At 40.1% G+C, this 12659-nt stretch overlaps 1 protein-coding gene across 16 annotated transcripts in view; it reads left to right on the top strand.

Moving 5' to 3' along the window:
• CADPS (calcium dependent secretion activator) overlaps positions 1–12659 on the top strand; it is a 479603-nt gene that overhangs the window by 358717 nt on the left and 108227 nt on the right. For 8 of the 16 annotated variants that reach the window (XM_029242782.1, XM_029242791.1, XM_029242797.1 and 5 more), the window contains one exon: positions 541–558. The exons of the other annotated variants lie outside the window; for them this stretch is intronic. In XM_029242782.1, the coding sequence (XP_029098615.1) occupies positions 541–558 (18 nt within the window). The remainder of the gene's footprint in view (positions 1–540; positions 559–12659) is intronic. 16 annotated transcript variants of the gene reach the window in all.

Below are 12659 nucleotides of genomic sequence, written 5' to 3'. Positions count from 1 at the left end.
ACTTAAAACTTTAATAAATACATAGTATGGATCATGGTTTTAAAGTCTAAAGGATTCTCCAAAGATAATTATCATCCGATTAGAATTAAATGCATTTCCAGTCAGTTCAGAAAGCATTTTTGAGCACACTCCAAGCACCAGGCTAGCAATAAGTATTTGAAGACTCAAAAACCTGTGTTCAAGGCATACAGGCCTTTTTCTCCCTGGAAGGAAAGGTGTTCATTTATTCATTCACTCATTCATTCGTTCATTCATTAGACAAGTGCTTAGTGGGAGACTACCATGTGCCAGGTACAGTGGTAAAAGCCAGGGACTATGTAAACAAGAGGAAACAGCTGTTACCCTTACAGAGCATATGTAAATAGGTGCATAAGTGTAAATTACAAATTCAGTATGCAGCAACACTGATTGGTATAGAGTTGTATGTAAGAGGGCCTTGTCAAAAACCGTGGAAGTCTTCCCAAGAATGGCAAGCTTGGACTTCGTCTTGAAAGATGAAATAGAATCAGTGCAAAGGAGGTGGGATTGGAAAGTGGAGAGGCACCCTAGATAAAGAGAGTAATATGTGCAAATACATAAAACCATAGAGTTAATAAAAATAGCTAAAGCTTATTAATTGTGTATTACACGCCAGGTACAACTCTCAGTACTTTATGTATATTCACTCATTTAATCCTCAAAACCCCTTCTGAGGTAGCTACTACTATTATTCCCATTTTAGAGATGAGCAAACTGAGATATGGAGACGTTAAATAACACACTCCTAGAAGATTAAGTGAAGCTAGAGTCTTCTTAAGAGTGAGCAGGGCTGGGGTGCCCAGGCATGTGACGGCCTGGGTGCATGATGTGGTCAGCGCCAAGGTCCTCAGGGGAAAAAAAAAGAACAAAAAGAAAAATAGTTGGGCAGGCCTTCAAGATGGTGGAGGAATAAGACATGGAGATCACCTTCCTCCCCACAAATACATCAAAACTACATCTACATGTGGAACAACTCCTACGGAACACCTACTGAATGCTGGCATAAGACCTCAGACCTCCCAAAAGACGCCCTCAGGCGACCTACACGCAGAGGCAGGGCCAAATCCAAAGCTGACCCCCAGGAGCTGTGCAAACAAAGAAGAGAAAGGGAAATCTCTCCCATCAGCCTCAGGAGCAGCAGATTAAATCTCCACGGTCAACTTGATGTACCTGCGTCTGTGGAACACCTGAACAGACAACGAATCATCCCAAAATTGAGACGGTGGACTTTGGGAGCAACTATAGCCTTGGGGTTTGCTTTCTGCATCTAATTTGTTTCTGCTTTTATGTTTATTTTAGTTTAGTATTTAGAGCTTATTATCATTGTTAGATTTGTTTATTGATTTGGTTGCTCTCTTCCTTTTTTTTTGTAAATATATATTTTTTTCCTTTTTCTCTTTTTGTGAGTGTGTATGTGTATGCTTTGTGTGATTTTGTCTGTATAGCTTTGCATTTGCCATTTGTCCTAGGGTTCTGGCTGTCCAGTTTTTTTGTTTGTTTGTTTTTTAGTATAGTTTTTAGCTCTGCTTATAATTGGTGGATGTGTTTTTTGGTTTGGTTGCTCTCTTCTTTCTTTCTCTCTCTTTTTTTAATTACTTTTTTACTTCTTTATTTTTAATAATTTTTTTCTATTTTAATAACTTTATTTTATTTATTTTCTTTCTTTCTTTCTTTTTTTCCTCCCTTTTTCTCTGAGCCATGTGGCTGACAGGGTCTTGGTGCTCTGGCCGGTGTCAGATCTGAGCCTCTGAGGTGGGAGAGCAGAGTCCAGGACACTGGTCCACCAGAGACCTCCCGGCCCCACGTAATATCAAATGGCGAGACCTCTCCCAGAGATCTCCATCTCAATGCTAACACCAAGCTCCACTCAATGACCAGCAGGCTACAGTGCTGGACACACTATGCCAAACAACTAGCAAGACAGGAACATAACCCCACCCATTAGTAGAGAGGCTGCCTAGAATCATAATAAGGTCACAGACAGCCCAAAACACAGCACCGGATGCAGTCCTGCCCACCACAAAGACAAGATCCAGCCTCATCCACCAGAACACAGACACTAGTCCCCTCCACCAGGAAGCCTACACAACCCACTGAATCAACCTTACCCACTGGGAGCAGACACCAAAAACAATGAGAACTACAAACCTGCAGCCTGTGAAAAGGAGACCCCAAACACAGTAAGTTAAGCAAAATGAGAAGACAGAGAAATACACAGCAGATGAAGGAGCAAGGTAAAAACCCACCAGACTAAATAAATGAAGAGGGAAATAGGCTGTCTATCTGAAAAAGAATTCAGAGTAATAATAGTAAAGATGATCCAAAATCTTGGAAATAGAATGGAGAAAATACAAGAAACATTTAACAAGGACCTAGAAGAACTGAAGAGCAAACAAACAATGATGAACAACACAATAAATGAAATTAAAAATTCTCTAGAAGGAAGCAGTAGCAGAATAACTGAGGCAGTGGAATGGATAAGTGACCTGGAAGATAAAATAGTGGAAATAACTACTGCAGAGCAGAATTTTAAAAAAGAATGAAAAGAATTGAGGACAGTCTCAGAGACCTTTGAGACAACAGTAAGTGCACCAACATTCAAATTATAGGGGTCCCAGAAGAAGAAGAGAAAAAGAAAGGGACTGAGAAAATATTTGAAGAGATTATAGTTGAAAATTTCCTTAATATGGGAAAGGAAATAGTGAAACAAGTCCAGGAAGTGCAGAGAGTCCCATACAGGATAAATCCAAGGAGAAACATGCCAAGACACATATTAATCAAACTACCAAAAATTAACTACAATTAAATTGTAGCAAGGGAAAAGCAACAACTAACATACAAGGGAATCCTCATAAGGTTAGCAGCTGATCTTGCAGCAGAAACCCTGCATGCCAGAAGGGAATGGCAGGACATATTTAAAGTGATGAAAGGGAAAAACCTATAACAAAGATTACTCTACCCAGCAAGGATCTCATTCAGATTCGATGGAGAAATTAAAACCTTTACAGGCAAGCAAAAGCTAAGAGAATTCAGCACCACCAAACCAACTCTACAACAAATGCTAAAGGAACTTCTCTAGGCAGGAAACACAAGAGAAGGAAAAGACCTACAATAACAAACCCAAAACATTTAAGAAAATGGTAATAGGAACATACATATTGGTAACTAACTTAAACGTGAATGGATTAGATGCTCCCACCAAAAGACATAGATTGGCTGAATGGATACAAAAACAAGACCCATATATATGCTGTCTACAAGAGACCCACTTCAGACCTAGGGACACGTATAGACTGAAAGCGAGGGGATGGAAAAAGATATTCCATGCAAATGGAAATCAAAAGAAAGCTGGAGTAGCAATTCTCATATCAAGACAAAATAGACTTTAGAATAAAGACTATTACAAGAGACAAAGAAGGACAGTACATAATGATCAAGGAATCAATCCAAGAAGAAGATATAACAATTAAAAATATTTATGCACCCAACACAGGAGCACCTCAATACATAAGGCAAATGTTAACAGCCATGAAAGGGGAAATCAACAGTAACACAAATCATAGTAGGGGACTTTTAGTACCCCACTTTCACCAATGGACAGATCATCCAAAATGAAAATAAATAAGGAAACACAAGCTTTCAATGATACATTAAACAAAATGGACCTAGTTGGTATTTATAGGACATTCCATCCAAAAACAGCAGATTACACTTTCTTCTCAAGTGCTCATGGAACATTCTCCAGGATAGATCATATTTTGGGTCACAAATCAAGCCTCGGTAAATTTAAGAAAATTGAAATTGTATCAAGTATCTTTTCCAACCACAACGCTATGACACGAGATATCAATTACAGGAAAATAATCTGTGAAAAATACAAACACATGGAGGCTAAACAATACACTACTAAATAACCAAGAGATCACTGAAGAAATCAAAGAGGAAATCAAAAAATACCTAGAAACACATGAGAGTGAAAACATGACAACCCAAAACCTATGGCATGCAGCAAAAGCAGTTCTAAGAGGAAGGTTTATAGCAATACAGTCCTACGTCAGGAAACAAGAAACATCTCAAATAAACAAGCTAACATTACATGTAAAGCAATTAGAGAAAGAAGAACAAAAAAACCCCAAAGTTAGCAGAAGGAAAGAAATCATAAAGATCAGATCAGAAATAAATGAATAAGAAATGAAGGAAACAATAGCAAAGATCAATAAAACTACATGCTGTTTCTTTGAGAAGATAAACAAAATTGATAAACCAGCCTCATCAAGAAATAAAGGGAGAAGACTCAAATCAATAGAATTAGAAATGAAAAAGGAGAAGTAACAACTGACACTGCAGAAATACAAAGGATCACGAGAGATTACTACAAGCAACTCTATGCCAATAAAATGCCAATAAAAAGGACAACCTGGAAGAAATGGACAAATTCTTTGAAAAGTGCAACCTTCCAAGACTGGATCAGGAAGAAATAGAAAATATAAACAGAACAATCACAAGCCCTGAAACTGAAACTGAATAAAAATCTTCCAGGGCTTCCCTGGTGGCGCAGTGGTTGCGAATCCACCTGCTGATGCAGGGGATACGGGTTCGTGCCCCGATCCAGGAAGATCCCACATGCCACGGAGCGGCTGGGCCCGTGAGCCATGGCCGCTGAACCTGCGCGTCCGGAGGCTGTGCTCCGCAACAGGAGAGGCCACAACAGTGAGAGGCCCACGTACCACGGAAAAAAAAAAAAAAATCTTCCAACAAACAAAAGCCCAGGACCAGATGGCTTCACAGGTGAATTCTATCAGACATTTAGAGAAGAGCTAACACCTATCTTTCTCAAATTCTTCCAAAGTATAGCAGAGGGAGGAACACTCCCGAACTCATTCTATGAGGCCACCATCACCCTGATACCAAAACCAGACAAAGGTGTCACAATAAAAGAAAACTACAGGCCAATATCACTGATGAACATAGATGCAAAAATCCTCAACAAAATACTAGCAAACAGAATCCAACAGCACATTAAAAGGATCATACACCATGATCAAGTGGGGTTTATCCCAGGAATGCAAGGATCCTTCAATATATGCAAATCAATCAATGTGATAAACCATATTAACAAATTGAAGGAGAAAAACCATATGATCATCTCAAGATGCAGAAAAAGCTTTCAACAAAATTCAATACTCATTTATGATAAAAACCCTCCAGAAGGTAGGCATAGAGGGAACTTACCTCAACATAATAAAGGCCATATATGACAGACCCACAGCCAACATCGCTCTCAATGGTGAAAAGCTGAAACTATTTCCACAAAGATCAGGAAAAAGGCAAGGTTGCCCACTCTCATCACTATTATTCAACATAGTTTTGGAAGTTTTAGCCACAGCAATCAGAGAAGAAAAAGAAAGAAAAGGACTCCAAATCGGAAGAGGAGAAGTAAAGCTGTCACTGTTTGCAGATGACGTGATACTATACATAGAGAATCCTAAAGATGCTACCAGAAAACTACTAGAGCTAATGAATGAATTTGGTAAAGTAGCAGGATACAGAATTAATGTACAGAAATCTCTGGCATTCCTATACACTAATGATGAAAAATCTGAAAGTGAAATCAAGAAAACACTCCCATTTACCATTGCAACAAAAAGAATAAAATATCTAGGAATAAACCTACCTAAGGAGCCAAAAGACCTGTATGCAGAAAACTATAAGACACTGATGAAAGAAATTAAAGATGATACAAACAGATAGAGAGATATGCCTTGTTCTTGGATTGGAAGAATCAACATTGTGAAAATGACTGTACTACCCAAAGAAATCTACAGATTCAGTGCAGTCCCTATCCAACTACCAATGACATTTTTACAGAAGTAGAACAAAAAATTTCACAGTTTGTGTGGAAACACAAAAGACCCCGAATAGCCAAAGCAAGCTTGAGAAAGAAAAACGGAGCTGGAAGAATCAGGCTCCCAGACTTCAGACTATACTACAAAGCTACAGTCATCCAGACAGTGTGGTACTGGCACAAAAACAGAAATATCGATCAATGGAACAGGACAGAAATCCCATAGATAAATCCATGCACATATGGTCACCTTATTTTTGATAAAGGAGGCAAGAGTATACAATGGAGAAAAGACAGCCTCTTCAATAAGTGGTGCTGGGAAAACTGGACTGCTACATGTAAAAGAATGAAATTAGAACACTCTCTAACAACATACACAAAAATAAACTCAAAATGGTTTAAATACCTAAATGTAAGGCCAGACACCATCAAACTCTTAGAGGAAATCATAGGCAGAACACTCCATGACATAAATCACAGCAAAATCCTTTTTGACCCACCTCCTAGAGAAATGGAAATAAAAACAAAAATAAACAACTGGGACCTAATGAAACTTCAAAGCTTTTGCACAGCAAAGGAACCCATAAACAAGACGAAAAGACAACCCTCAGAATGGGAGAAAATATTTGCAAATTAAGCAACTGACAATGGATTAATCTCTAAAATTTACAAGCAGCTCATGCAGCTCAATATCAAAAAACAAACAACCCAATCCAAAAATGGGCAGAAGACCTAAATAGATATTTCTCCAAAGAAGATATAAAGACTGCCAACAAACACATGAAAGGATGCTCAACATCACTAATCATTAGAGAAATGCAAATCAAAACCACAATGAGGTATCACCTCATACTGGTCAGAATGGCCATCATCAAAAAATCTACAAACAGTAAATGCCGGAGAGGGTGTGGAGAAAAGGGAACCCTCTCTTGCAATGTTGGTGGGAATGTAAATTGGTACAGCCACTATGGAGAACAGTATGGAGGTTCCTTAAAAAACTAAAAATAGAACTACAATACAACCAAGCAATCCCACTACTGGGCATATACCCTGAGAAATCCATAATTCAAAAACAGTCGTGTGCCACAATGTTCTTTGCAGCTCTGTTTACTATAGCCAGGACATGGAAGCAACCTAAGTGTCCATCGGGAGATGAATGGATACAGAAGATGTGACACATATATGCAATGGAATATTACTCAGCCATTAAAAGAAACGAAATTGAGTTATTTGTAGTGAGTTGGATGGACCTAGAGACTGACATACAGAGTGAAGTAAGTCAGAAGTAGAAAAACAAATACCGTATGCTAACACATATATATGGAATCTAAAAAAAACAAAATAATGGTTCTGAAGAACGTAGTGGCAGGACAGGAATAAAGACGCAGATGTAGAGAATGGACTTGAGGACACGGGGAGGGGAAAGGGTAAGCTGGGACAAAGTGAGACAGTAGCATTGACATATATACACTACCAAATGCAAAATAGATAGCTAGTGGGAAGCAGCCGCATAGCACAGGGAGATCAGCTCCGTGCTCTGTGACCACCTAGAGGGGTGAGATAGGGAGGGTGGGAGGGAGACGCGAGAGGGAGGAGATATGGGGATATATGTATATGTATAGCTGATTCACTTTGTTATACAGCAGAAACTAACACACCATTATAAAGCAATTATACTCCAATAAAGATGTTAAAAAAACAAAAAAAAGTCAGCAGAGGCAGCATCTGAGGCCAGTTAGAGGCCACACTCTGAACTACTCCATAATTCGATGTGGCTGCACAGCAGGGTGAAATGATGGCAGGAGTGGGTGCTGAGAATGGCAACAGACGCAGGAGGCAAGATCTCCAAGACCTTTACGTGCCATCATAATACAGAGTTCAGACTGTCTCCCATGGTCCAAAGGGTTTTCATCTGGCTTTGTACCACCTTTTTTTTTTTTTTTTTTGGCAGTACGCGGGCCTCTCACTGTTGTGGCCTCTCCCGTTGCGGAGCACAGGCTCCGGACGCGCAGGCTCAGCGGCCATGGCTCACGGGCCCAGCCGCTCCGCGGCATGTGGGATCTTCCCGGACTGAGGCACGAACCCGTGTCCCCTGCATCGGCAGGTGGACTCTCAACCACTGTGCCACCAGGGAAGTCCTATACCAACTTTTGCATGTAGATTTTTCGCAAGAAAAATCCCACATGTCTCACTTCCAAAGGTGATGTAGAGCCACTGAAAGCTCTTCAAGCACGGGGACGACGGCTTGGTGTTTTGCACTCCAGAAAAATCATACTGGCTGGGATGGAGAGAAAGGATGCAGGAGGATGAAGAGAGTAAAACTGGACCTAAAAGTTAAGGTCAAAGCAGAGTTGCGTTTGAAACTTGGTACATCCAAGGCCTCTTCTTGGCAAAGTAGATCTCAGTCATAATCGAAATCATAATCACTTCTTTCCCGATCTTTACATCTTTTTTCTTACCCTCCCCCTCCCTTTTCAATTTCCTTCGAGGGAAACAAAGCCTGAATCGCTGGATAGGTATGCAAAACTGAATGCGTGCAGGTGGCCCGGCACAGCTGGAGTTACATGTACAAATCGGGGTGAAATACAGACAGCTGCAGAGTCCTTCGGTCAGGCTGTGTTTTGCAAGGCTCCGGGACTCTGCAGATGGCATTTTGGTGGGCTTATGCTTTCTGTCTGGTAGCATTATTAGAAATTAAATGTTCAGTTTAATTACAGTATCTCAAGAAAAAATATATAAAAGGCTGTTACTCTACAAGAGAAAAGCTGTGACTCCTGTAATTGAATTCTATTATTTTAAATACATTTCCATTTAAACCATCACACATTGTGAACCCAGCAAGCTCTGAGAAAGTCTACACTACTATTGCTGTTTTGCCTCAGTTCTTGGCTAAATACTTGCATAATTTTATGAGCATCGGAACAGTTCTACTGGAACTTGAAATAAAACAATTTTTCCTTCAAATATGGCAAGGATTTGCAAAATTAGATAGATAGATAGACAGACAGACAGTGTACCCATGGGCCCAAGCACTGTGCTAAGGACTTTACATGGTGATCTGATTCATTCTTTACCTTAGTCCCATGGAGAGTGCTTCATTATTGCCCCTCTTACAGATGAGGACGCTGAGATTTGGAAAGGATAAATGACATTTTCCAGCAGGATTTGAACCCAGATCATTTAAATTCAAACACCATGCTTTTTTTTTGTCTCTTTCCACCGTGCAGTCTTTCCAGCTAATGTGACGGGCAATTGGATAATACCCTTTCACTCAGTGGATACATTCAAAAGTATACAACTTTTAATTCAGGAAGACCACCAAAAAACAGAGCAGTCCTTTCTGGGACCAGATAATTGCCAAAATCTTTCCCCTGCGAAGTCTTATGAGGACAGTTGAGATTCCCTGAGATTGCCAAGGAACGGAAGATTTTTCTTTTCTTCCCAAGTGACAGAAACCTTCTAGAGCAAGCCAAATCCATCCAAAGGACTTCCAAGCAGATTCTGTAGTGTTGAGTTTCTGTATTTTTTCCCATCTCCATCAGACTTCTTATAGGTTCAAGTCCAGTAGAAGGAGAAAAAGGGGACAAGCAAGATTGTGATACTCACCACACACAGTATGGAGTCACCCACCCAAGAAACCAGTGAGGGCAAATCCATGTCAGCAAGATCCAGGCCATCCTAAAATCCTAAATCGAGGACCATCTCATGCTTCATATCTTATACAGAGGGACTAAATGTTTTTCTTTTCATCCTTCTTGTTTTAGTGATACACAAATCAGGGTTTCCAAGCCAAAATTATTCTGTAGACTAGTATCTCATCTATACTTTATAAAAAATGAGGAGGGCAAGGAGAAACATGTTTCAAACACTCTCACCAAGGAAGATCTTGGAGGAAGAGAGGATGTGTTAAAAATATGCCACGAATCAATAAATATGAAACTAATGTCTCTTCTACCAGAAAAGAAAAAGACATGCTGCCGATCATAATCATGATAACAACTGTCATTTATTGAGAATTTAGTACGTGCCAAGTAGATACATGCATATCTCATTTAATTTTCACAACAATTCTATGAGATAAGTATTTTGTTACCATATTTCATTGAATCTAAAAGCCATCAATTATAAGACACACCATTAATTTATGTACTCCTAAGAATAAAATAATGCTGCCAACTAAATTGTGACACACCATCAAATGTAAGATGCTTCCAATTTCAGAAATGTTAAAATGTGCCTCTTACACTCCATGAAATAAGAAATCACTCTGTTATCTGTAGAAATACAGAGAAATAGAAATAGATGTTAAGAAACTGGGTCCAAGGCCTCATAGCTGGTTAGTTGTAGAGACAGAATTTGAACACAAGCCTAATTCCAAAGCCCACACTTTCAACTTCTGTACTGTGAAACACCTGTGATTATTAATGATAAAATTATATCACCACGAAGGGGTTTCGTAATCCCTGAATCCCAAAGCTTCATTTGACAGGTGGGGAAACCAAGGCTTAGAGAAAAGAAGCCAGTTTCAAAATAAGATGGGCAGTGAGTGACTCTAGTCTGGGGTCCTGCACAGTATTTAGGGCCTTCACACATACCCGCTCCCCTCCAGCCCCTGCCACCAGGCTGCCTTGTCTTTTAGCCAAGAGATACTGGCCCCACTCACAATTTAGTAACTGGCCTCGCTTCCAGTGTGACAGCTGAAGAAGCCAGGCGTCCGCACGCTAGAATCCTAAACATACAGCTCCAAGAAGACAGTACCCGAGGACCAGCCTGAGCACTCAGAATCTGTTATACCAAAAATTTAACTCACAGTCTTGGCTCCAATGAGTTTAGGTCTCCCTTTTGTCTTCTGTCAAAGAGGTTAATAATGGTTCCTCCTCCCAAAGGGTTGTTGCAAAGATTAAAACACATATTCCAAGCAAAGCTCTTAACACAGTGCCTGGCATATGGTAAGCACCCATTACTATCTATCTATCTGTCTGTCTATAGAGGTATAATTTTATATATGTTATTATTATAAACATAAAATTATATGTTATTATTTGTGTATTGTTATTTAAAAGGAAACCTCCAAATCCAAATGTGCAATATAGACATATTATCTGATTTCAGAAATGGAATATAAAACAACGCTTCTCAAAATTTGATGCTTATACAAATCTCTGGGGATCTTGTTAAGACGTAGATTCTGATTTGGCAGATCTGGTGTGGAGCCTGGAAATCTGACAAGCTCTCAGGTGATGCTGAAGCTGCTGAGGCAGGGGTTGCAGTTTGGATGTCAGCAGAATAGAAGAGGCGCTGATTTATCTCTTTATCATAAATTTCAAAATAAAACATTGCAATATAGTTCCACATATATTTGTTAAACACCCACTAAGTTCCAGGACCTGTGCCAGGCACCAGGGGAGGGAGCAATGAGGAAAAGCAACCGAGGTCCCTCCCCTTGGGGAGCTAGCTCCAAATAAACTGGAGAACACAGGCATAAAACAAGTAATTTCATCTGGTGACTGTGCTGTAGAGGGAGATGCAAGATGCTGCAGGAATGCAACACGTGGGGATTTCACCTAGGCCAGGGTCTTTGATGCATGGCAGGGAGGAGGATGTCATGGAGGTAAAGGGCTGGTTCCCCAAGAAGAACTGTCTGGGATGTCCCTGGGCCTTGTTGAAGTGTTTGCCTCTGCTCATCACCCTTCCAGATGGCCCAAGATCCTGTCCCAGAGAGCTTGTGGCCATATATGTGAAAGTTTATTTGGGGGCTGGGTGAATATTTAATAGTACTGTTAAATCAGTATTCTTGCTAGAGCAAGTGCTCAAAAACAACAACAACAGCAACAGCAACCTTAAATAGCTTAAGCAAGGAAAGGTCATCTTTGGCCTAGGTAGCTAGGAAATGCATGGAGGGATTGGGCTGAGAAATAAAGACTTTTAGTTTGTTTTGATCTCTCCAACTGTTGACAGGCTTCTTTAATGTGACGGAGGGTCATTGTAGGAGAGGTTGGGAGCAACATAGCCACAGATAGCACCAGCTTTTTATCCTAGCCAATGACTCTGGAGGAAAAAGAACTTTCCTCCCTATGAAACTATATACAATTCCAGAGAACAGTCTCATTGGCCCAGCTAGGGTCACATGTTAATCCCTGAGCCAATCACAATACCCACGGTGGTGTTGGGATGCTGTGGTTGGCCTGGCTTGGCTCACATGACTGTCCCTGTAGGATTTATTGCTTGCATTCCCACTAGACCCACATGGAGTGGAGGAGAGGCATTTCTGAGCAAGGTGACTGCACATACAAGGATAAGAGATGTCCACTACTGTGTCTATCCAGAATTTACTTTTTTTAGGTGCAGCATCTCAGTCTCAGGGACAAAGCCTGACTTGGGATACAAAGATACGAAATTGGAGAAAGAAAATATTATAATAGCATTATTTCTTTCTTGTGGATATAATTTATTTTAATTTAAATACAAATAATTTTATTTATCTTAAATCATTTTTTCATCACATAAAGACACCTGAAGTTGTTCTCTGGCTTGGAGGTTTGAGTTATAATGTTTACTATTCAGCAATTCAGCTTAATGCATTTGTTAAGTAACCAGGGGCTTTGGGTAAGAGATAAAAGTTGCTGTATAGTTTTTATGCACATGGCAACCACAGAGTATTTGGTTTTCCATGAAAGCACACCATTGGGCAGGATCCACTGAGGATTTTCTTCCACCAATATTTGAGGACATGCCCTGGGCCAGGTACTGTTCTAGCCCCTAGAAATAAAGAATTCATTGGGCTTAGGGGAAGACA

Source organism: Monodon monoceros, unplaced genomic scaffold (assembly GCF_005190385.1).
Source record: "Monodon monoceros isolate NGI ecotype Baffin Bay Population unplaced genomic scaffold, NGI_Narwhal_1 Super_Scaffold_3, whole genome shotgun sequence".
In the NCBI taxonomy this organism is placed as follows: Eukaryota; Metazoa; Chordata; class Mammalia; order Artiodactyla; family Monodontidae; genus Monodon; species Monodon monoceros.
Note: the sequence above shows the minus strand (reverse complement) of the source record. Positions and strands in the feature narration are given on the sequence as shown.